Genomic DNA, 26,928 nt, shown 5'->3' with positions numbered 1-26,928 from the left:
CCAAAGGAGCTGCGGTTCATTAATTGACTGAGAGATTACTGTATTGTCTAATTACCTGCCAACACAAGTGAGTAGCAAAATGATGTTCACAGTCAAGCATGGCGGTGGTACCATGAACTTTGGTTGCACGAGTGCTGCTAGCGCCGGAGGAGCTGTGGTTCACTTAGAGAAACATCACTGTCTAAATAAGAGCCAACACAAGTGACTTGCAAGGTAATTGACTGCAGTCATAATGACGGTGGTAGAACCATGAACCTTGGCTGCACGAGTGTTGCTAGCGCTGGAGAAGCTGTGGTTCATATAGGGAAATTTGACAATGACATTGGTTGCACGTTTAACCTTGGTTGCACGAGTGCTACGGTTCATCTAGGGAAACAATATTGTCTCAATACCTACTTACACGAGTGAGTAGCAAGATATTTGTTCACAGTAAAGCATGGCGGTGGTAACACCACGAACCTTGGCTGCATGAGTGCTGCTAGCGCCGAAGGAGCTGCGGTTCATAGAGGGAAACACTGTCTAAATATCTATAAACACAAGTAAGTTGCAAGATATTTGTTCACAGTCAAACATGGTTGTGGCACCATAAAATTTGGCTGCACGAGTGTTGCTAGCACCAAAGGAGCTGCGGTTCATTAATTGACTGAGAGATTACTGTATTGTCTAATTACCTGCCAACACAAGTGAGTAGCAAAATTATGTTCACAGTCAAGCATGGCGGTGGTACCGTGAACTTTGGTTGCACGAGTGCTGCTAGCGCCGGAGGAGCTGTGGTTCACTTAGAGAAACATCACTGTCTAAATAAGAGCCAACACAAGTGACTAGCAAGGTAATTGACTACAGTCATAATGACGGTGGTAGAACCATGAACGTTGGCTGCACGAGTGCTGCTAGCGCTGGAGGAGCTGTGGTTCATATAAGGAAATTTAACAATGATGTTGGTAGCACAATCAACCTTGGTTGCACGAGTTCTACGGTTCACAAGTGAGTAGCAAAATATTTGTTCACAGTCAAGCTTGGCGGTGGTAACAGCATGGTTGCACGAGTGCTCCTAGCGCCGAAGGAGCTACGGTTCATAGAGGGAAACACTGTCTAAATATCTATAAACACAAGTAAGTTGCAAAATACTTGTTCACAGTCAAACATGGTGGTGGCACCATAAAATTTGGCTGCACGAGTGCTGCTAGCACCAAAGGAGCTGCGGTTCATTAATTGACTGAGAGATTACTGTATTGTCTAATTACCTGCCAACACAAGTGAGTAGCAAAATGATGTTCATAGTCAAGCATGGCGGTGGTACCGTGAACTTTGGTTGCACGAGTGCTGCTAGCGCCGGAGGAGCTGTGGTTCACTTAGAGAAACATCACTGTCTAAATAAGAGCCAACACAAGTGACTTGCAAGGTAATTGACTACAGTCATAATGACGGTGGTAGAACCATGAACTTTGGCTGCACGAGTGCTGCTAGCGCTGGAGGAGCTGTGGTTCATATAAGCAAATTTAACAATGATGTTGGTAGCACAATCAACCTTGGTTGCACGAGTGCTACGGTTCACAAGTGAGTAGCAAAATATTTGTTCACAGTCAAGCTTGGCGGTGGTAACAGCATGGTTGCACGAGTGCTCCTAGCGCCGAAGGAGCTACGGTTCATAGAGGGAAACACTGTCTAAATATCTATAAACACAAGTAAGTTGCAAAATACTTGTTCACAGTCAAACATGGTGGTGGCACCATAAAATTTGGCTGCACGAGTGCTGCTAGCACCAAAGGAGCTGCGGTTCATTAATTGACTGAGAGATTACTGTATTGTCTAATTACCTGCCAACACAAGTGAGTAGCAAAATGATGTTCACAGTCAAGCATGGCGGTGGTACCATGAACTTTGGTTGCACGAGTGCTGCTAGCGCCGGAGGAGCTGTGGTTCACTTAGAGAAACATCACTGTCTAAATAAGAGCCAACACAAGTGACTTGCAAGGTAATTGACTGCAGTCATAATGACGGTGGTAGAACCATGAACCTTGGCTGCACGAGTGTTGCTAGCGCTGGAGAAGCTGTGGTTCATATAGGGAAATTTAACAATGATGTTGGTAGCACGTTTAACCTTGGTTGCACGAGTGCTACGGTTCATCTAGGGAAACAATATTGTCTCAATACCTACTTACACGAGTGAGTAGCAAGATATTTGTTCACAGTAAAGCATGGCGGTGGTAACACCATGAACCTTGGCTGCATGAGTGCTGCTAGCGCCAAAGGAGCTGCGGTTCATAGAGGGAAACACTGTCTAAATATCTTTAAACACAAGTAAGTAGCAAGATATTTGTTCACAGTCAAACATGGTGGTGGCACCATGAAATTTGGTTGCACGAGTGCTGCTAGCGCCAAAGGAACTGCGGTTCATTAATTGACTGAGAGATTATTGTCTAATTACCTGCCAACACATGTGAGTAGCAAAAAATGAGTTCACAGTCAAGCATGGTGGTGGAAGCACCATGAACTTTGTTTGCACGAGTGCTGTTAGCGCCGGAGGAGCTGTGGTTCACTTAGAGAAACATCACTGTCTAAATAAGAGCCAACTCAAGTGAATAGCAAGGTAATCGACTACAGTTATAATGATGGTGGTAGAATCATGAACCTTGGCTGCACGAGCGCTGCTCGCGCTAGAGGAGCTGTGGTTCGTATAAGGAAATTTAACAATGATGTTGGTAGCACGATCAATCTTGGTTGCACGAGTGTTACGGTTCATCTAGGGAAACAATATTGACTCAATACCTACTTACACGAGAGAGTAGCAAGATATTTTTTCACAGTCAAACATGGCGGTGGTAACACCATGAACATTGACTGTATGAGTGCTGCTAACGTTCAAGGAGCTGCGGTTCATCGAGGGAATCACTGTTGTCTAAATTTTTGCCAACAAAATTGAGTGGCAGGATAATTGTCTACAGTCAAGCATGGCGTTGGTCGTACAATAAACTTTAGTTGCACGAGTGCTGCTAGTGCCAGAGGAGCTGCAGTACATTAATTGAAAGATTATTGTCTAAATACCTGCCAACACAAGTTAGTAGCAAGATAATTGTCTCCAGTCATAATGGCGGTGGTAGCACCATGAACCTTGGCTGCATGAGTGCTGCTAGCGCTTGAAGAGCTGTGGTTCATTGAGAGAAACATTGTTGTCTAAATATTTGCCAACAATTGTAAGTAGCAAGATGATTGTTCACAATCAAACATGGCGGTGCTGCTACAATAAACCTTGGTTGCACGAGTGCTGCTGGCGCTTTATGAGCTGCGGTAATAATAATGTCAGTTTAGACCAGGGGTCACCAACGCGGTGCCCGCGGGCACCTGGTCGCCCGTAAGGACCAGATGAGTCGCCCGCGGGCCTGTTCTAAAAAAAAAAAAAAATAAAAAAAAAAAATTAAAAAAAAAAAAAAAAAATTAAAAAAAATTAAAAAAAATTAAAAAAAATTAAATCTACATAGAAAAAACACAAGATACACTTTCAATCAGTGCATCAACCCAAACAACCTCCCCCATGCACACTCATCCACACCCACTCACACAAAAGGGGTTATTTCTTTCTGCTACCAATATTCTGGTTCCCACAACATAGACAACACATCTGCAAGGGACACAGTCCCTGAAGCACACATGATTGTATAGGCTGCTGGTCCACTAACATTTTCATTAATTACTATTTTTTATGTAATTATTTTTATATTGTTTTACTTTCTTTTTTATCCAAGAAAATGTTTTTTATTTATTTATCTTATTTTTTTTTTATTTTTTTTTAAAAAAGGGCCTTATCTTCAACAGACCAGGTTGTCAATGATATTAGATTTGTTTAAAGTTTTTTTTTAAACCAGACCCAGTCCAGATAATGTCCAAGTCGGACTCAGCAACACACACCTTCATTCATGTACACAGAAAAAAATTAGGGAACACAACAGATTGCATATAATTTATAAACAAAATTACATTTTCAAAATAAGCATTTATGTACAGTCCAGATTATGTCCAGGTCACTCAAATTAGGGAACACAACAACAGATATCATATAATCTATAAACATAATTATACTTTCAAAATAAGCCTTTGAGGACTTATCTTTTTTTCAATGTTTTTTGGCATCATTATCGTTTTCAACCATGTAACTTTCTGAAGTTAGAAAATACTGAATAAATGTCTTAAAGAAAGTAATACTAAGTGAATATCTGTTTTTGGCCTTAAAAATAAACATTTTACCGAGTACTATAATTAAATTGACTAAATCATGATTGTCAATGAACTCTCCTAAAATAACAGAAACCACATTAAGCTTCATAAACAAACCAATCCTTAAACACATTTTTTCAACTTCCACCCAAAACAAAGACACAATATGACAATACCAAAACAAATGCAGGGTGGATTCAGGCTCCTGACAACAAAATCGGCAATCATCTGACTCTGTCATATTCCATAATTTTAACATTTTCCCTGTGGGTAAGAAGTTATAAATAAATTTAATTTGAAAATAACGATTTTGCACATCGATACTGGTTTTATAGATTAGTTTGAATATGGCATCCCATGGCAACGGGCAGTCAAAAAAGTCCTCCCATTTTCCATATGTGTTGTATGAGGCAGCCTTCAAAGATTTCTTTATTAAATACAAATTATATATTTTTCTATTTATTTTAGTTCCTTTTTGCCAACTAGAATTTCTTATTAGAGGTTTACAAACTAATAATTTAGTAGTTCCATAATTAATTATTTGTTTCCATCTTTTCCCAATTACTCCAATTAGTTGATAAAATGAAAAGCTTGAGCAAGCATCACCATACATAGCTCTAAATTAATCATACTTCATAATTTTACCATTCTCATTGATAATATTGACAAAAATGATTCCTCTTTCAAACATATTTTTCCAAAAGAAAAGCTTTCCATCTATTACAATATTAGAGTTCATCCATATTAACTGCTGCAAAATATCGTCTCTTTTTTCTGGCACATAAAATTGAAAACACCACTATGAGTGGATTGTTTCCTTTATGAACCCCGCCATGTTTCCCAGCAGACTTTCTGAGAGGGGATCACTTGTAAAAAAGGATACAATTTCTTTTGATACAGTACATGTTTTTTGTCCAACAGGACACTTGTGTACCACTCAATGTTTAAATACATCTTTGGAACAATTGATGCTTTTAAAGACAGACACATAGCTTCAAGGTTGAGAAGTTTCAGGCCCCCATATTCATACTCTTTGTACAAAACCTTTCTTTTAATCTTTTCTGGTTTGCCGTTCCAGACAAAATCGAAGACCCTCCGCTCATAAATCTTAAAAAAGTTTTGTGATGGAGCTGGTAATGACAAAAACAAATAAATAAATTGAGGAATAATTAACGAGTTGGCAATAGACATTTTACCATACAAGGTTAGGGAATTCCCTTTCCATAATTGCATAATTTTGTCCAGCTTTCTTAGTCGATTATCATAATTTACTGAGCCTAGATCTTCCAGATTTTCTGGGACAACAACACCAAGTATGTTAACTGGTCCATCTGTCCACAAAACAGGCACTTTGCATTCCTTTCGAAAGGACGTTCCCTTTAGATTTCCGATCCTTAACATTTTACATTTATCATAATCAAGCTTAAGGCCAGATTGCTGTGAAAATATGTCCAAAAGATTAAGAAGGTTCCGCAAACAATGAGGAAAATCTTATCTTTGTGAATCAGCCTTTTCTGACATGAACTTCATCAAGAACAAACACAGAACACGCCTCACTGATGCACATCTGCAAGACTCACTCAGAGTTGCAGTGTCAAGTTACACACCAGAGTACAACACACTAGTTAACAGCATGCAATGCCAGGCTTCCCACTAACTGACAAAGAAACAGATAACAGATTTGGTGTCCAGTTCAAAGTGTGACATGATTTAAAAAATTGAGAGTTTACTTTTGTATTTTACATGAGTTATTATTTGTACAAACATGGTGCAAAGTAATTCATGATTTGTTAAAAAAATGTTAGTGGCTAGCTAGTTAAAATGGGATATTGTGATTTCACAAGACTGTCTTAGAAGTGATCATTTGAAAATGTTCAATTTGAAAAATGTGCACTTAGAGAAAATATAAAAATAAAGTGTTGCATATTGATATTTATCTGTTTCTATGTATATTTATTGTGAGAAATCATTAAGATGATCAGTGTTTCCACAAAGATAAATATCATTAATTATTCATAATAACAGAGTTAAAGGTAAATTGAGCAAATTGGCTACTTCTGGCAATTTATTTAAGTGTGTATCTAACTGGTAGCCCTTCGCATTAATCAGTACCCAAGAAGTAGCCCTTGGTTTCAAAAAGGTTGGTGACCCCTGGTTTAGACAATGTTTTGCTGCGAAACATTATTGTCTAAATATCTGCCAACACAAGTGAGTAGCAAGATAATTGTCTTCAGTCAAGCATGGTGTTGGTAGTACCATGAACTTTGGTTGCACGAGTGATGATAGTGCCGGAGGAGCTGCGGTTCTTTGATCAAAAGATTATTGTCCAAATACCTGCCAACACATGTGAGTAGCAAGATAATTGTTCACAGTCAGGTATGGCGGTGGTAGCACCATGATCCTTGGTTGCACGAGTGCTGCTAGTGATACCACCGCAGTCAAAACGGCAGCGGTTGCACTTTTAATCTAGGCAGCACGAGTGCTGCTAGCACTGAAAGAGTTAATTGAGAGAAACATTGTCTAAATTGCTATTAACACAGGTGAGTAGCAAGATACAGTATTTGTTCGCTGTCAAGCATGGCGGTGGCAGCATCATCGACTTTGGCTGCACGAGTGCTGCTGGCAGTGAAGAAATGAATTGAGGGAAACATTATTGTCTAAACACACGTGAGTAGCAATATAATAGTTTTCTGCCTACGTCACAGTGTGTGGCTGCACGAGTGCTGCTACCTATAGTCACGCATGTCGCTGACGGTGTCCTGGTGCGAGGCTGCACGAGTGCTGCCAGCTTTATACAACATTTTATCGCACTTTTGTTGCCTTTGGAACAGTTGTTGTGTTCAGTGACAGAAAAAGTTCCAAGCAAAACGTCTGCAGGCTGTTTTCTGGGCAGAGACCTCTAGTGTTTTCCTCCGAGATCAACACCTCCTTCAAAGTAAAATAATATTGTACTTTTTTTTACACTTCCTCTGCAAACTTCCAGTAAGCGGCAAAGTTTCTTTCATTTTGCTCTTACACCCTTAGCTAACCGCGGTAATTAACCGAATTTTTGCATTTGGTACGGAAGCCAGGTAATACTGCCGCGCTTTTATTTTGAAGATCACTTTCCCACCCAACAGGAAGTGACAATGTGTAACTAGACGACTTTTAGCTTTTAGTAAAGAAGACGGGACCGACTTGAACGGATTCCGCTGCGGTTTTTGTCCTTTTTTCGTCTAAAAAGCAGTCGAGACTCAACAGCGCCTCTGCTGGTTGCGAGCTAGTGGATTTAAACACTTCATTTAAACCTTTACTTTTTAAAACACCGACAAACAAATAGAGTTATGTTTTTTTTCCTCCTTTGTGCTATCGTTAGCTTTGTTTTTAGCATGGTGCGTTCAAGACCGCTGGTAAATATCACACTTCTATCTGTTTTGTTTGTGTTTTCCATGCAGAGCAGATACAAATAACTAAATAATGATAATACTAATAACTACTAAATCAAGATAAATATACATTATATAACATACTTGTCTCCGAATAGAATTGTGTCTTCGTCTTTGCGGGCCGGTCTTGCTAACATGAAGCTACTTAACGCCACAGGCGGCCATGTTATGGCGAGCGCGTGATGTCACTGGTGGGATTCCAAATGTGATTCTGCTGTCCAGAGGACGCGCCTCTAAATGTTTGATGAGACTTTCAACTGGGGCCTCCTGGCGTTTTTTTTTTTTTAAGTTATTCATTTCTAAGAGTCTCCCATCTTCACCAGGTGGAAGCCCTCAGGTGCGAACACACACACACACACACACACACACACACACACACACACACACACACACACACACACACACACACACACACACACACACACACACACACACACACACACACACACACACACACACACACACACACACACACACACACACACACACACAGAAGAGAGTGATATCACTATAGGTAAAGCGAGATCAAAAGGAGCTAAAACACTAGCATGGAATGTTAGCATGCTAACTTTAAAATTTGCTAAAATGCTAACGATGCCATAGAAAATGTTAGTGTACTTTTAAGATGGCGCAAAGTATCAAAAGTCATGATTTTTAGGTTTAAATGAATAAAATCAGCTAAATTGTGAGCATAAAATGTTAGCATGATAACATTAAAAAAGTAAGCGTACTTCTAAGATGGCGCCAAGTATCAAAAGTCATGATTTTTTTGGTTTCAATAAAGTTAGCAAAAATTTAAGTATATAGCGTTAGCTTGCTAATGTTAGCATGATAACATAGAAAAAGTTAGCATACTTCTAAGATGGCGCCAAGTATCAAAAGTCATGATTTTTAGGTTTTAATAAAGTTAGCCAAAATTTAAGCATATAGCGTTAGCTTGCTAATGTTAGCATGATAACATAGAAAAAGTTAGCATACTTCTCAGATGGCGCCAAGTATCAAAAGTCATGATTTTTTTGGTTTTAATAAAGCTAGACAAAATTTAAGTATATAGCGTTAGCTTGCTAATGTTAGCATGATAACATAGAAAAAGTTAGCGTAATTCTCAGATGGCGCCAAGTATCAAAAGTCATGATTTTTTGGTTTCAATAAAGTTAGCCAAAATTTAAGCATATAGTGTTAGCTTGCTAATGTTAGCATGATAACATAGAAAAAGTTAGCGTAATTTTCAGATGGCACAAAGTATCAAAAGTCATGATTTTTAGGTTTAAATGAATATAATCAGCTAAAATGTGAGCTTAAAATGTTAGCATGATAACATTAAAAAAGTAAGCGTACTTCTAAGATGGCGCCAAGTATCAAAAGTCATGTTTTTTTTGGTTTCAATAAAGTTAGCAAAAATGTAAGCATATAGCGTTAGCTTGCTAATGTTAACATGATAACATGGAAAAAGTTAGCATACTTCTAACATGGCCCCAAGTATCAAAAGTAATGATTTTTTTTGTTTTAATAAAGCTAGCCAAAATTTAAGCATATAGCGTTAGCTTGCTAATGTTAGCATGATAACATAGAAAAAGTCAGTGTAATTCTCAGATGGCGCCAAGTATCAAAAGTCATGATTTTTTTGGTTTCAATAAAGTTAGCAAAAATTTAAGTATATAGCGTTAGCTTGCTAATGTTAGCATGATAACATAGAAAAAGTTAGCGTAATTCTCAGATGGCGCCAAGTATCAAAAGTCATGATTTTTTGGTTTCAATAAAGTTAGCCAAAATTTAAGCATATAGTGTTAGCTTGCTAATGTTAGCATGATAACATAGAAAAAGTTAGCGTACTTCTCAAATGCCGCCAAGTATCAAAAGTCGTGAATTTTAGGTTTAAAAGAATAAAATTAGCTAAAATGCTAACGATACCATAACATTTTTTAGTGTACTTTTAAGATGGCGCAAAGTATCAAAAGTCATGATTTTTAGGTTTAAATGAATATAATCAGCTAAAATGTGAGCTTAAAATGTTAGCATGATAACATTAAAAAAGTAAGCGTACTTCTAAGATGGTGCCAAGTATCAAAAGTCATGATTTTTTTGGTTTCAATAAAGTTAGCAAAAATTTAAGCATATAGCGTTAGCTTGCTAATGTTAGCATGATAACATAGAAAAAGTTAGCATACTTCTAAGATGGCGCCAAGTATCAAAAGTAATGATTTTTTTGGTTTTAATAAAGCTAGCCAAAATTTAAGCATATAGCGTTAGCTTGCTAATGTTAGCATGATAACATAGAAAAAGTCAGCGTAATTCTCAGATGGCGCCAAGTATCAAAAGTCATGATTTTTTGGTTTCAATAAAGTTAGCCAAAATTTAAGCATATAGTGTTAGCTTGCTAATGTTAGCATGATAACATAGAAAAAGTTAGCGTACTTCTCAAATGCCGCCAAGTATCAAAAGTCGTGAATTTTAGGTTTAAAAGAATAAAATTAGAAAATGCTAACGATACCATAAAAATTTTTAATGTACTTTTAAGATGGCGCAAAGTATCAAAAGTCATGATTTTTAGGTTTAAATGAATAAAATCAGCTAAATTGTGAGCATAAAATGTTAGCATGATAACATTAAAAAAGTAAGCGTACTTCTAAGATGGCGCCAAGTATCAAAAGTCATGATTTTTTTGGTTTCAATAAAGTTAGCAAAAATTTAAGTGTATAGCGTTAGCTTGCTAATGTTAGCATGATAACATAGAAAAAGTTAGCGTAATTCTCAGATGGCGCCAAGTATCAAAAGTCATGATTTTTTGGTTTCAATAAAGTTAGCCAAATTCAAGCATATAGTATTAGCTTGCTAATGTTAGCATGATAACATAGAAAATGTTAGCGTACTTCTCAAATGCCGCCAAGTATCAAAAGTCGTGAATTTTAGGTTTAAAAGAATAAAATTAGCTAAAATGCTAACGATACCATAAAAATTTTTAGTGTACTTTTAAGATGGCGCAAAGTATCAAAAGTCATGATTTTTAGGTTTAAATGAATATAATCAGCTAAAATGTGAGCTTAAAATGTTAGCATGATAACATTAAAAAAGTAAGCGTACTTCTAAGATGGTGCCAAGTATCAAAAGTCATGATTTTTTTGGTTTCAATAAAGTTAGCAAAAATTTAAGTATATAGCGTTAGCTTGCTAATGTTAGCATGATAACATAGAAAAAGTTAGCGTACTTCTCAAATGCCGCCAAGTATCAAAAGTCGTGAATTTTAGGTTTAAAAGAATACAATTAGCTAAAATGCTAACGATACCATAACATTTTTTAGTGTACTTTTAAGATGGCGCAAAGTATCAAAAGTCATGATTTTTAGGTTTAAATGAATATAATCAGCTAAAATGTGAGCTTAAAATGTTAGCATGATAACATTAAAAAAGTAAGCGTACTTCTAAGATGGTGCCAAGTATCAAAAGTCATGATTTTTTTGGTTTCAATAAAGTTAGCAAAAATTTAAGCATATAGCGTTAGCTTGCTAATGTTAGCATGATAACATAGAAAAAGTTAGCATACTTCAAAGATGGCGCCAAGTATCAAAAGTAATGATTTTTTTGGTTTTAATAAAGCTAGCCAAAATTTAAGCATATAGCGTTAGCTTGCTAATGTTAGCATGATAACATAGAAAAAGTCAGTGTAATTCTCAGATGGCGCCAAGTATCAAAAGTCATGATTTTTTGGTTTTAATAAAGTTAGCCAAAATTTAAGCATATAGCGTTAGCTTGATAATGTTAGCATGATAACATAGAAAAAGTTAGCATACTTCTCAGATGGCGCCAAGTATCAAAAGTCATGATTTTTTTGGTTTTAATAAAGTTAGCCAAAATTTAAGCATAAAGCGTTACCTTGCTAATGTTAGCATGATAACATAGAAAAAGTTAGCGTAATTCTCAGATGGCGCCAAGTATCAAAAGTCATGATTTTTTGGTTTCAATAAAGTTAGCCAAAATTTAAGCATATAGTGTTAGCTTGCTAATGTTAGCATGATAACATAGAAAAAGTTAGCGTACTTCTCAAATGCCGCCAAGTATCAAAAGTCGTGAATTTTAGGTTTAAAAGAATAAAATTAGAAAATGCTAACGATACCATAAAAATTTTTAATGTACTTTTAAGATGGCGCAAAGTATCAAAAGTCATGATTTTTAGGTTTAGATTAATATAATCAGCTAAAATGTGAGCATAAAATGTTAGCATGATAACATTAAAAAAGTAAGCATACTTCTAAGATGGCGCCAAGTATCAAAAGTCATGATTTTTTTGGTTTCAATAAAGTTAGCAAAAATTTAAGTATATAGCGTTAGCTTGCTAATGTTAGCATGATAACATAGAAAAAGTTAGCGTAATTCTCAGATGGCGCCAAGTATCAAAAGTCATGATTTTTTGGTTTCAATAAAGTTAGCCAAAATTTAAGCATATAATGTTAGCTTGCTAATGTTAGCATGATAACATAGAAAAAGTTAGCGTACTTCTCAAATGCCGCCAAGTATCAAAAGTCGTGAATTTTAGGTTTAAAAGAATAAAATTAGCTAAAATGCTAACGATACCATAACATTTTTTAGTGTACTTTTAAGATGGCGCAAAGTATCAAAAGTCATGATTTTTAGGTTTAAATGAATGTAATCAGCTAAAATGTGAGCTTAAAATGTTAGCATGATAACATTAAAAAAGTAAGCGTACTTCTAAGATGGTGCCAAGTATCAAAAGTCATGATTTTTTTGGTTTCAATAAAGTTAGCAAAAATTTAAGCATATAGCGTTAGCTTGCTAATGTTAGCATGATAACATAGAAAAAGTTAGCATACTTCTAAGATGGCGCCAAGTATCAAAAGTAATGATTTTTTTGGTTTTAATAAAGCTAGCCAAAATTTAAGCATATAGCGTTAGCTTGCTAATGTTAGCATGATAACATAGAAAAAGTCAGTGTAATTCTCAGATAGCGCCAAGTATCAAAAGTCATGATTTTTTGGTTTTAATAAAGTTAGCCAAAATTTAAGCATATAGCGTTAGCTTGCTAATGTTAGCATGATAACATAGAAAAAGTTAGCATACTTCTCAGATGGCGCCAAGTATCAAAAGTCAGGATTTTTTTGGTTTTAATAAAGTTAGCCAAAATTTAAGCATAAAGCGTTACCTTGCTAATGTTAGCATGATAACATAGAAAAAGTTAGCGTAATTCTCAGATGGCGCCAAGTATCAAAAGTCGTGAATTTTAGGTTTAAAAGAATAAAATTAGCTAAAATGCTAACGATACCATAAAAAATGTTAGTGTACTTTTAAGATGGCGCAAAGTATCAAAAGTCATGATTTTTAGGTTTAAATGAATATAATCAGGTAAAATGTGAGCATAAAAATGTTAGCATGATAACAATAAAAAAGTAAGCGTACTTCTAAGATGGCGCCAAATATCAAAAGTCATGATTTTTTTGATTTAATAAAGTTAGCCAAAATATAAGCATATAGCATTAGCTTGCTAATGTTAGCATGATAACATAGAAAAAGTTAGCGTAATTCTCAGACGGCGCCAAGTATCAAAAGTCGTGAATTTTAGGTTTAAAAGACTAAAATTAGCTAAAATGCTAACGATACCATAAAAAATGTTAGTGTACTTTTAAGATGGCGCAAAGTATCAAAAGTCATGATTTTTAGGTTTAAATGAATATAATCAGGTAAAATGTGAGCATAAAAATGTTAGCATGATAACAATAAAAAAGTAAGCGTACTTCTAAGATGGCGCCAAGTATCAAAAGTCATGATTTTTTTGATTTAATAAAGTTAGCCAAAATATAAGCCTATAGCATTAGCTTGCTAATGTTAGCATGATAACATAGAAAAAGTTAGCGTAATTCTCAGACGGCGCCAAGTATCAAAAGTCGTGAATTTTAGGTTTAAAAGACTAAAATTAGCTAAAATGCTAACGATACCATAGAAATTGTTAGTCTACTTTAAAGATGGCGCAAAGTATCAAAAGTCATGATTTTTAGGTTCAAATTAAATCAGCTAAAAAAAGAAGAAGCATGCTAATGTTAGCATGTTACAGTTAGCAAGATGCTGCAAGGGTTCAAAATCCACACATTTTCGGTTGAAATGATCAAAAGGAGCTAAAATGCTAGCATAAAGCATTGATAAAGTGTTGGTATCATCTGGGATCAGTGATGATGATCCAGAAACAATACATGAAGACACGTGCTAACATGATAGCGACTCGCTAACACGACCTAAAGACAGCATAATTATTTATATTTTCACAGCTGACATTATTACCCGTAATAATACAGGTATGCACGATTCATGCTGATGTCGGGATCAGTATCGGCCAATCCTCGAGGCTGCGGCACCGTATCGCCGCACTTCCTCCTTTTCTTACTTCTGCTGCTGCTTAGCCAGCCAGCCAAGATAGCGACGTCATGTAAATTTGATGCTGAGGGACACAAACCAGAGAGAAACCATCCTCCTCCTCCTTTTTTCTTCTTCTCTTTTCTCCTCCTCGGCTGCTGCTCGCCTGAAATATTCAAGAAGCTTTACTTTAAAAAAAAAAAAAACAACAACATTTGTTTATTGGATTTTTGACAAATACAGTGCAGAAATACAATTACACACATGTCAAATGTTCTTTTGTTTTCCTCTCACAAACAAAAATGATGTACAAAATCAAATTAAAATAATAAACTACGGGGGAAAAAAAAAGTTAATTTTTTTCTGAAATCGATTAATCGCGATTAATAGAATAATCGCGATTAATCGGGAAATTTATTTTTATTATTTTTTTTACACCCATAATGAGTCAAATAAGTACAGGCAAATATTGACATGAAGCCACAGTGTCCCCAGCACGGTGCAGAAATACACAAAAGCAGTTCAAAAGGCTCATCAATTACCCACCTTTCAATCACTTGTGTCTTCTTGCTCATTCTTCTTCTCCTGTCTTTCAGGAGCCTCCTGGACCGAGACACCTTCTCCAAGTCTGATCCCAGTAAGACGCACACACACACACACACACACACACACACACACACACACACACACACACACACACACACACACACACACACACACACACACACACACACACACACACACACACACACACACACACACACACACACACGCACGCGTATAAAATACAGGGTATTTTTATTCCCCGACATCATTATGAACAAGAGTTGCACAAAATGATATCGTGATATCGCAGAGCACAGTATCAATACACAAGCGCCTCAATATTAATGCTCTACAACAGAGGTGTCCAAACTATAGTAAATATAAACGGAATACAATGATTTGCAAATCATTGTATTCCGTTTATATTTAAATCTAACACAATTTCCCAACTCATATGGAAACGGGGTTTGTATATGACTCTGAAGTGTACGCTTGTAAAATTAGCTAAATAGTTAGCATGTGTCAAGTACCAAAGTATATGACTCTGAGGTGTACACTTCTAAAATTAGCTAAAAAGTTAGCATGTGTTAACTATCAAGTTATATGACTATGAGATGTACGCTTGTAAAATGATCTAGAGAGTTAGCATGTTTCAAGTACCAAGTTAAATTACTCTAAGGTGTACGCTTGCAAATTTAGCTAAAAAAGTTAGCATGTGTCAAGTACCAAGTTAAATTACTCTACGGTGTACGCTTGCATATTTAGCTAAAAAAGTTAGCATATGTTAACTATCTAGTTATATCAGTTTGAGGTGTCCGCTTGTAAAATTAGCTAAGAAAGTTAGCATGTGTCAAGTACCAAGTTTAATGACTCTGAGGTGTACGCTTGTAAATTTAGCCAAAAAGTTAGCATGTGTTAACTATCAAGTTATATGACTCTGAGATGTACGCTTGTAAAATTAGCTAAATAGTTAGCATGTGTCAAGTACCAAAGTATATGACTCTGAGGTGTACACTTCTAAAATTAGCTAAAAAGTTAGCATGTGTTAACTATCAAGTTATATGACTATGAGATGTACGCTTGTAAAATGATCTAGAGAGTTAGCATGTTTCAAGTACCAAGTTAAATTACTCTAAGGTGTACGCTTGCAAATTTAGCTAAAAAAGTTAGCATGTGTCAAGTACCAAGTTAAATTACTCTACGGTGTACGCTTGCATATTTAGCTAAAAAAGTTAGCATATGTTAACTATCTAGTTATATCAGTTTGAGGTGTCCGCTTGTAAAATTAGCTAAGAAAGTTAGCATGTGTCAAGTACCAAGTTTAATGACTCTGAGGTGTACGCTTGTAAATTTAGCCAAAAAGTTAGCATGTGTTAACTATCAAGTTATATGACTCTGAGATGTACGCTTGTAAAATGATCTAGAAAGTTAGCATGTGTCAAGTACCAAGATTAATGACTCTGAGGTGTACGCTTGTAAAAAAAAATACCTAAGAAGTTAGCATGTGTCAAGTACCAAGTTTAATGACTCTGAGATGTACGCTTGTAAAAAAAAATACCTAAAAAGTTAGCATGTGTCAAGTAACAAGTTAAATTACTCTAAGGTGTACGCTTGCATATTTAGCTAAAAAAGTTAGCATGTGTTAACTATCAAGTTATATCACTTTGAGGTGTCCGCTTGTAAAATTAGCTAAGAAATTTAGCATGTGTCAAGTACCAAGGTATATGACTCTGAGGTGCACGCTTGTAAAAAAAAAATAACTAAGAAGTTAGCATGTGTCAAGTACCAAGTTAAATTACTCTAAGGTGTATGCTTGCATATTTAGCTAAAAAAGTTAGCATGTGTTAACTATCAAGTTATATCACTTTGAGGTGTCCGCTTGTAAAATTAGCTAAGAGAGTTAGCATGTATCAAGTACCAAGGTATATGACTCTAAAGTGTACGCTTGTAAATTTAGCCAAAAAGTTAGCATGTGTTAACTATCAAGTTATATGACTCTGAGAAATACGCTTGTAATATGATCTAGAGAGTTAGCATGTTTCATGTACCAAGTTAAATTACTCTAAGGTGTACGCTTGCAAATTTAGCTAAAAAAGTTAGCATGTGTCAAGTACCAAGTTAAATTACTCTAAGGTGTATGCTTGCATATTTAGCTAAAAAAGTTAGCATGTGTTAACTATCAAGTTATATCACTTTGAGGTGTCCGCTTGTAAAATTAGCCAAGAGAGTTAGCATGTATCAAGTACCAAGGTATATGACTCTGAGGTGTACCCTTGTAAATTTAGCCAAAAAGTTAGCATGTGTTAACTATCAAGTTATATGACTCTGAGATGTACGCTTGTAAAATGATCTAGAAAGTTAGCATGTTTCAAGTACCAAGTTAAATTACTCTAAGGTGTACGCTTGCAAATTTAGCTAAAAAAGTTAGCATGTGTCAAGTACCAAGTTAAATTACTCTAAGGTGTACGCTTGCATATTTAGCTAAAAAAGTTAGCATGTGTTAACTATCTAGTTATATCAGTTTGAGGTGTCCGCTTGTAAAATTAGCTAAGAAAGTTAGCATGTGTCAAGTACTAAGGTATATGACTCTGAGGTGTACGTTTGTAAATTTAGCTAAAAAGTTAGCATGTGTTAACTACCAAGTTACAGTATATGACTCTGAGATGTACGCTTGTAAAATTATCTAGAGAGTTAGCATGTTTCAAGTACCAAGTTAAATTACTCTAAGGTGTACGCTTGCAAATTTAGCTAAAAAAGTTAGCATGTGTTAGCAAGTTATATCACTTTGAGGTGTCCGCTTGTAAAATTAGCTAAGAAAGTTAGCATGTGTCAAGTACCAAGTTATATGACTCTGAGATGTTTGCTTGTAAAATTAGCTAAGAAAAAGTTAGCATCTGTCAAGTGCCAAGGTATATGACTCTGAGGTGTACGCTTGTAAAAAAATACCTAAGGAGTTAGCATGTGTTAACTATCAAGTTATATCACTTTGAGGGGTCCGCTTGTAAAATTAGCTAAGAAAGTTAGCTAAGAAAGTTAGCATGTGTTAACTATAAGTTATATGACTCTGAGATGTACGCTTGTAAAATGAGCTAAAACGTTAGCATGTGTTAACTATAAGTTACATGACTCTGAGGTGTATGGCGGCAAAATTGGCTTAAAAAGTCAGCACGCTAATGTTAGCATGCTATCATTTTACAAACAAATATATTTCATGTACTGTTCCTAATAATTAGGGATGTCCGACAATGGCTTTTTTGCCGATATCCGATATTCCGATATTGTCGAACTCTTAATTACCGATACCGATATCAACCGATAACGATATATACAGTCGTGGAATTAACACATTATTATGCCTAATTTGGACAACCAGGTATGGTGAAGGTAAGGTCCTTTTTTAAAAAATGAATACAATAAAATAACATAAATAAATTAAAAACATTTTCTTGAATAAAAAAGAAAGTAAAACAATATAAAAACAGTTACATAGAAACTAGTAATTAATGAAAATGAGTAAAATGAACTGTTAAAGGTTAGTACTATTAGTGGACCAGCAGCACGCACAACCATGTGTGCTTACGGACTGTATCCCTTGCAGACTGTATTGATATATATTGATATATAATGTAGGAACCAGAATATTAATAACAGAAAGAAACAACCCTTTTGTGTGAGTGAGTGTGAATGAGTGGGAGGGAGTTTTTTTTGGGTTGGTGCACTAATTGTAAGTGTATTTTTTATGTTGATTTAATAAAAAATAAATAAATAATTAAAAAAAAAAAACGATACAGATAATAAAAAACCGATACCGATAATTTCCGATATTACATTTTTAAAGCATTTATCAGCCGATATTATCGGACATCTCTACTAATAATATAATAAAAACTGGTAAAAAAAAATGCATTCAAAGTAGCAATAATACAAATAAATGTAAAAACATAAAGATGTATAATTAAATGAATAAATAAATTTAAAAAACGCTGTATATTAAGTAAAAACTAATCAAAAGAAGACAATAATATAAAGATACAGTCAGTATCTTTTCCTCCTTTCACCGTCCTTGCATTTACGAGTTGTCGGCGCCAACATGCCAGCCCTCCAAATAGCCGATGTGCTGTTACCATGACAACATGCGTGGTCCTGGCATGACGTCGTAGTATGTACAAAAAAAAAATGAAACATGGAAAAACAAGAAGAAGGAGGATACAAGTGAGCGCACACAAACTATGAAGGGGTAAACAAGTGCAGACATTCTCCGCCTGTGCTGCTGGAACCAGGAGACATTTGCATATGTCAGAGGTCGTCCTTGTCACTGCTGGGGACCACACACACACACACGCACACACACACACACACACACACACACACACGCACACACACACACACACACACACACACACACACACACACACAGAGTCATTACAGTCTGGTGACAGCGGGGGTCCATTTTGCTGTGACCAAAACACACCAGCGTCCTTTGAGGGGACGGACAGAGTGTCGGCAGCCAGGGGGCGTTCTTTTCAAAAAGGGACTAACTCAAGTGGTTGCAATTCACAATTAAAAAAGGAGCGAATGGGAGGTATCAGTAATGAAAATATTGTTCAATGATTATTACCTAGGTCTAGCTTGTGTGCTCTTGTGTGCTTAGCTGCTGTGTAGCTGCGCTTTCCTAGTAGCCCATAGCCTCGCGTGTTTACTTTTTGTAAATGAGTTGAAGATTAATTGAGATAAAAAGTCGGAAGTTATGAGATTTAAAAAAATCCTAATTACTAGATAATTATAATTATGAGATCATTATAATTATGAGATAAAAAAAATCTAAATTATGAGATAAAAAAAATCTAAATTATGAGGGAAAAAAGTCTAAATTAAGAAAAGAAAATGTAGAAATTAGGAAATATAAATCTAAATTATGAAGTAAAAAAAAATCATGATTATTCAGGTATGTGGGCTTGTATTAAGCCTCAGGGAGTTGAACGCCCCTGCCTTACATAGTTCCGGGTCACCCTTGGGCAAGGTGTAGTACCCGAATGCCCCCCCCATCAGGGTTACGATACCCCCCATGAACTACACTAAAAGAGGATGCGTTACCCGGCCCGAAGGAAGCCCGGGGCCCTCCTCCGGAGCTAGGCCCGGAGGTAGGGCTCGTCAGCGAGCGCCTGGTGGCCGGGCTTGCCACGGAGCCCGGCCGGGCACAGCCCGAAGAAGCTACGTGGACACACCATCTTCTCTGCCACGTGGGCCCACCACCCGCGGTCGGAACCAGTGGGGTCGGGTGCGCTGCCAAGTGGATGGCAGTGAAAGTGGAGGCTCCAGACGGACCAATTCGGGGCAGCAGAGGCTGACTTTCGGGACGTGGAACGTCTCTACGCTGGTGGGGAAGGAGCCTGAGCTGGTGCGAGAGGTGGAGCGCTACCGGTTGGATCTGGTGGGGCTTACCTCTACGCATAGCAAGGGCTCTGAAACCACACTCCTGGACAAGGGATGGACCTTGTTCACTTCTGGAGTTGCTCAGGGCGTGAGGGCACAGGCGGGTGTGGGGATACTCACGAGTCCCCGTCTGAGTGCCTGTACGTTGGAGTTCACCCCAGTGGACAAGAGGGTCGCCTCCCTTCGCCTTAGGGTTGGAGGGGGGAAAACTCTGACTGTTGTTTGTGCATACGCACCAAACAGGAGTTCAGAGTATTCAGCCTTCTTGGATACCTTGCATGGGGTCCTGTATGGGGCACCGGCAGGGGATTCCATAGTATTGCTGGGGGACTTCAACGCGCACGTGGGCAATGACAGTGATACTTGGACTGGCGTGATTGGGAGGAACGGTCTCCCTGATCTGAACCTGAGTGGTGGATTGTTATTGGACTTCTGTGCTAGTCACGGACTTGCGATAACAAACACCATGTTCAAGCATAAGGATGCTCATAGGTGTACCTGGTACCAGAGCACCCTAGGCCAAAGATCAATGATCGATTTTGTAATCGTATCAGCTGATCTGAGGCCGTATGTTTTGGACACTCGGGTGAAGAGAGGGGCTGAACTGTCAACTGATCACCATCTGGTGGTGAGTTGGGTTAGATGGCGGGGGAAACCTCTGGACAGACCTGGCAAACCCAAGCGTGTAGTGCGGGTGAACTGGGAACGTTTGGAGGAGTCCTCTGTCCGGAAGGACTTCAACTCCCACCTCCGGCGGGACTTCTCTGCCATCCCTGTGGAGGTTGGGGACATTGAACAGGAATGGGCAGTGTTCAAAGCCTCTATTGCTAAAGCTGCAGCTGCGAGCTGTGGCCAGAAGGTCTTAGGTGCCTCAAGGGGCGGTAACCCTCGAACACCCTGGTGGACAGTGGTGGTCAGGGAAGCCGTCCGACTGAAGAAGGAGTCCTACCGGGGTATGTTATCCCAGGGGACTCCGGAGGCAGTTGCAAGGTACCGACGGGCCCGAAGGGCAGCGGCCGTGGCTGTGGACGAGGCTAAGCAGAGGGTGTGGGAGCAGTTCGGGGAATCCATGGAGAAGGACTATCGGGCGGCACCAAAGCTGTTCTGGAAGACCATACGGCACCTCAGGAGGGGGAAGCAGGGAACCATCCAAGCTGTGTACGGCAAGGATGGGACTTTGCTGACTTCAAGTGAGGAAGTCGTAGGGCGTTGGAAAGAGCACTTTGAGGAACTCCTGAACCCAAATACATCAGACACACCCTCCCTGATAGGAGCAGGGCCTGAGGATGATGGGGGATCGACGTCGATCTCTCGGGGTGAAGTCACTGAGGTAGTTAGACAACTCCACAGTGGCAAAGCTCCGGGGGTTGACGAGATCCGTCCAGAAATGCTGAAGGCTCTGGGTGTTGATGGGCTGTCTTGGTTGATACGCCTTTTCAACATTGCGTGGAAGTCTGGGACAGTGCCGAGGGAGTGGCAGACTGGGGTGGTGGTTCCCCTTTTCAAAAAGGGGGACCAGAGGGTGTGTGCTAATTACAGGGGTATCACACTACTCAGCCTCCCTGGGAAAGTTTACGCCAAGGTACTGGAAAGGAGGGTCCGGCCGATAGTCGAACCTCAGATTCAAGAGGAGCAATGTGGATTCCTTCCTGGTCGTGGAACAACTGACCAACTCTTTACGCTTGCGGGAATCCTGGAGAGGGCCTGGGAGTATGCCTATCCAGTCTACATGTGTTTTGTGGATTTGGAGAAGGCGTATGACCGCGTCCCTCGGGAGATCTTGTGGGAGGTGCTGAGGGAGTACGGAGTGAGGGGAACCCTGCTGAGGGCCATCCAATCTCTGTACAACCAAAGCGAGAGTTGTGTCCGGGTGCTTGGATGTAAGTCGGATCCGTTTCCAGTGGGGGTTGGTCTCCGCCAGGGCTGCGCTCTGTCACCTATCCTGTTTGTGATTTTCATGGACAGGATTTCTAGGCGGAGTCGTGGCCATGGCGGAGAGGGTATACGTCTCGGGGGGCTAAAGGTTGCGTCACTGCTGTTTGCAGATGATGTGGTCCTGATGGCACCTTCGGTTCGTGACCTTCAGCTCTCACTGGATCGGTTCGCAGCCGAGTGTTCAGCGGCTGGAATGAGGATCAGCATCTCCAAATCTGAGGCCATGGTTCTCAGCAGGAAACCGATGGTTTGTACAGTCCGGGTAGGGGACAGGACTCTGTCCCAGGTGGAGGAGTTTAAGTATCTCGGGGTCTTGTTCACGAGTGAGGGAAAGATGGAGAAGGAAATCAGCCGGAGAATCGGAGCAGCTGGGGCAGTATTGCAGTCTCTCTGCCGCACTGTTGTGACGAAACGGGAGCTGAGTCAGAAGGCAAAGCTCTCGGTCTACCGAGCTATCTACATTCCTACTCTCACCTATGGTCATGAAGTGTGGGTAATGACCGAAAGAATAAGATCGCGGATACAAGCGGCCGAAATGAGTTTCCTCAGAAGGGTGGCTGGCATCTCCCTTAGAGATAGGGTGAGAAGTGCAGTCACCCGAGAGAGACTCGGAGTAGAGCCGCTGCTCCTTCGCTTGGAAAGGAGCCAGCTTAGGTGGTTCGGGCATCTCGTGCGGATGCCTCACGAGCGTCTCCCTAGGGAGGTCCTTGTTGCACGTCCCACTGGGAGGAGGCCCCCCGGCAGGCCAAGGACCAGATGGGGGGATTACATCTCCTCTCTGGCCTGGGAACGCTTCGGGATTCCCCAGGAGGAAGTCGCAAATGTTGCTCTGGAGAGGGAAGTCTGGGGGTCTTTGCTGGAGCTGCTGTCCCCGCGACCCGATTCCGGATAAGCGGTTGAAGATGGATGGATGGATGGATGATTATTAGATGATTAAAATGTTGAGACCATTTTAATGACGAGATAAAAAGTCCAAATTATTGGGAAAAAAAATCGAAATTAAGAGATAAAAAATACAAGTTAAGGAATAAAAAAATCGAAATAATGAGATTAAAAAATACAAATTATGAGAAAAAAAGTCAAAATTAGGAAATAAAAAGTCAAAATTGTGAGATAAAAATTCATAATTATGAGATAAAAAGTCATAGTTATGAGATAAAACGTCATAATTATGAGATGGAAAAAATTGAAATTATGAGATTAAAAAAATCGAAATTATGAGAAAAAAAATCCAAAATAGGAATTAAAAAGTCAAAATTGTGAGATAAAAATTCATAATTATGAGATAAAAAGTCATACTTATGAGATAAAACGTCATAATTATAGATGGAAAAAAAAAATCGAAATTGTGAGATTAAAAAAATCGAAATTATGAAAAAAAAATCAAAATTAAGAAAATAAAATGCCGAAATTAGGAAATATAAATCTAAATTATGAAGTAAAAAGTCATAATTATTAGATAATACACATTTTGAGATCATTCTAATTATGAGATAAAAAGTAAAAATTGTTGGATCAAAAAATCTAATCTATGAGATAAAAAATCCAAATTAAGAAATTAAAAGTCAAAATCATGAGATAAAATTCATAATTATGAAATTAAAAAGTCATACTTATAAGATAAAAAGTGATACTTATGAGATAAAACGTCATAATTATGAGATGGAAAAAAAATCGAAATTATGAGATTAAAAAAATCGAAATTCTTAAAAAAAAAAAAAGTCTAATTTAAGAAAATAAAATGTCGAAATTATGAAATATAGGTCTAAATTATGAAATAAAAAGTTATAATTATTAGATAATTAAAATTTTGAGATAATTCTAATTATGAGATAAAAAAATCCAAATTATGGGATCAAAAAATCGAAACTATGAGATAAAATAATCCAAATTAAAAACATTTTTAAGTCAAAATCATGATATAAAAATTCATAATTATGAAATGAAAAGTCATACTTATAAGATGTTAAGTCATACTTAACATCAAAACGTCATGATTATGAGATGGAAAAGTCGAAAATATGAGATAAAAAATAAGAATGAGATACAAAGTTAAAATTATGAAATAATAAATCAAAATTATGAGATAAAAATTCATAATTGTGAGATAAAAAGTACAGGAAAAATACGGGATAAGTAACTCATAATTATGAGCTAAAAAGTCGAAATGATGAGATAAAAATAAAAAGTATGACATAAAAAAGTTGAAATTATGAGATGAAAATTAAGCATGAAAGTCGAAATTATGAGATAAAAAATAAGTATGAGATACAAAGTTGAAATTATGAAATAAAAATTCATAATTGTGAGATAAAAAGTCAAAATTATAAGATAAGTAACCCATAATTATGAGCTAAAAAGTCGAAATTATGAGATAACAATAAGTATGAGATACCAAGTTGAAATTATGAGATAAAAATCTATATTTTGACATAAAAAGGTCGAAATTATGAGATTAAAAAGTCTGAGATACACAATTGAAATTATGAGATGAAAATTAAGCATAATAAATGATAATGAGATAAAAAGTTAAAATTATGAAATAAAAAAATTGAAATTACGAGATAAAAATCAATATTGTGACAGAAAAAGGTCGAAATTATGAGATAAAAAAAGTCTAAGATACAAAGTTGAAATTATGAGATAAAAAGTTTAAAATTATGTGTAAAAAAACAAGTATTAGATACAAAGTTGAAATTTTGAGATACAATTTCATAATGGTGAGATAAAAAGTCGAAATGACGGGATAAGTAACTCATAATTATGAGCTGAAAAGTAAAAAAAATAATGAGATAAAAATAAAAAGTATGACATACAAAGTATAAAGTCGACATTATGACATAAAAAAGTTGAAATTATGAGATAAAAATTAAGCATGAGATACAAAGTTATGAAATTATGAAATAAACAGTAAAAAATTATGAGATAACAATTTATAACGGTGAGATAAAAAGTAAAAATTACTTAGATAAGTAACCAAAAAATTATGAGAGAACAAATAATAAGTCTAAGATACAAAGTTGAAATTATGAGATAACAAGTCGAAATTATGAGATAAAAAATAATAACTATTAGATACAAAGTTTAAATTATGCGATAAAAATCGAAATTATTACATAAAAAGGTCGACATTTTGAGATAAAAATAAGTATGAGGTACAAAATTGAAATTATGAGATCAAAAAGTCATGTCTGATATTGATATTGTCGTATCGCCCAGCCCTAGTATATAGTATATATATTGAAGTATACTTATTGGAGTATGTGTATGAAGTATACCTACCGAAGTATACTTATTGAAGTATACTTAATGAAGTATACTTAATAAAGTATACTTATTGAAGTATAATTATCGAAGTATACTTATTGAAGTACACGTTATCGAAGTATACATATGAAGTATACTTACAGAATAATACTTATTGAAGTATACTTACAGAAGAATACTTATTGAAGTATACTTATTAAAGTATACTTACTGAAGTGTTACATTAGAGACAGCCTTGATGTTTACCACTAAAAAAGACAACATGAATCATTGATAGCAAAGCAGAATTGATTTTAATGGCAGTTGAAAAGGAGACGGGACGTAACATGCAGGCGTCTTCACGGAATCTCCCGAATGGAACATGCTTGTGTAGTTTTTGTTCCCACTAACTTTGTGTGACACTTACCTGCTGGATAAAAGCCTTAAAACAGGATAAAAATAAACACAAAGAGAAAGAATAGTTGGCCTGAAAGTGGGATTGTTTTTTTTTATCCACACTCACTGCACTGTGTTGCTGTGTGTGTGTGTGTGTGTGCGTGTGTGTGTGTTTGTGTGTGTGTGTGTGTGTGTGTGTGTGTGTGTGTGTGTGTGTGTGTGTATGCGTGTGTGTGGGTGTGTCTGTGTGTGTGTGTGTGTGTGTGTGTGTGTGCGTGTTGTAATCATTGTTTGTACTACAAATAAATCATAATATAAAACGTCATAATTATGAGTTGGAAAAGTCGAAATTATGAGATAAAAAATAAGTATGAGATACAAAGTTAAAATTACGAAATAATAAATCAAAATTATGAGATAAAAATTCATAATTGTGAGATAAAAAGTTGAAAATACGGGATGAGTAACTCATAATTATGAGCTAAAAAGTCGAAATGTTGAGATAAAAATACAAAGTATGACATAAAAAAGTTGAAATTATGAAATAGTTGAAATTATGAGATAAAAATCAATATTATGACAGAAAAAGGTCGAATTTATGAGATAAAAAAAGTCTAAAATACAAAGTTTAAATTATGAGATACAAAGTCAAAATCAGAATGAACATTCCAAAAACAAAAGTCACAATCTTTTGACTATAAAGCTGTATTTTTTTTCAATACAAAATGCAATTTTACAAGACTGGAAAAAAAAAAAAAAAAAGCACATCATGATTGTGACTCTATAAAAAATGTTTTGTTTATTTTGCGGGGGTTGTTCACGATGACTAAAATTGTAAAAAAAAAAAAAGAAAAAGAAAAAAAAAGGTAAGCGTGAGCTCATTTTGCTTTGAGAGGGGCTCTCCGACAGAACCCTGAGGAACTCCACACTGGACGAAATGAAGATGTCAAATAAGGAGGGCAATTTGCAAAATGAACTGTTTTATCAAGTTATTTATATACATTTTTATTATTTTTTCCAAAAAACATTTTTTTTAAAATCTTCAGACTAACAAAAAAATATTTTTAAATAATATTTTTATAAACGTGTGGACATTTAGGCATATATCATTAAAACAATAAAAAAAATCACAAAAGTTTTTAAGCAATTAAATAGTACCTAAATATTATTTAAAATATAATGTATCATTTTTATTTATTATTATATGTTTTTACTATTCTAATATTTTTTTAACCTATTATTTATTACCTCCATCAGGTTATATAATCACCAAAGTTAGTTATTCTATTACCTTATTAGGCTGAACTTGTGCGTGCATGCGTGTGTGTGTGTGTGTGTGTGTATCCTTAATGGATGAGCTCGTAAGAGGGAGGATCAGA

At 36.6% G+C, this 26,928-nt stretch overlaps 1 protein-coding gene across 2 annotated transcripts in view; it reads left to right on the top strand.

Moving 5' to 3' along the window:
- LOC133646925 (copine-8-like) overlaps window positions 1–26,928 on the top strand; it is a 141,638-nt gene that overhangs the window by 13,376 nt on the left and 101,334 nt on the right. For both annotated transcript variants that reach the window (XR_009825385.1, XM_062042856.1), the window contains exon 2: window positions 14,590–14,630. Coding sequence is in view for 1 of the 2 variants with exons in the window: in XM_062042856.1 (XP_061898840.1) it covers window positions 14,590–14,630 (41 nt within the window). In the remaining variant the exon portion in view is untranslated. The remainder of the gene's footprint in view (window positions 1–14,589; window positions 14,631–26,928) is intronic.

The sequence above is a fragment of the Entelurus aequoreus genome, linkage group LG03 (genome assembly GCF_033978785.1).
Source record: "Entelurus aequoreus isolate RoL-2023_Sb linkage group LG03, RoL_Eaeq_v1.1, whole genome shotgun sequence".
NCBI lineage: Eukaryota > Metazoa > Chordata > Actinopteri > Syngnathiformes > Syngnathidae > Entelurus > Entelurus aequoreus.
This window is presented reverse-complemented; position numbering and strand designations above follow the sequence as displayed.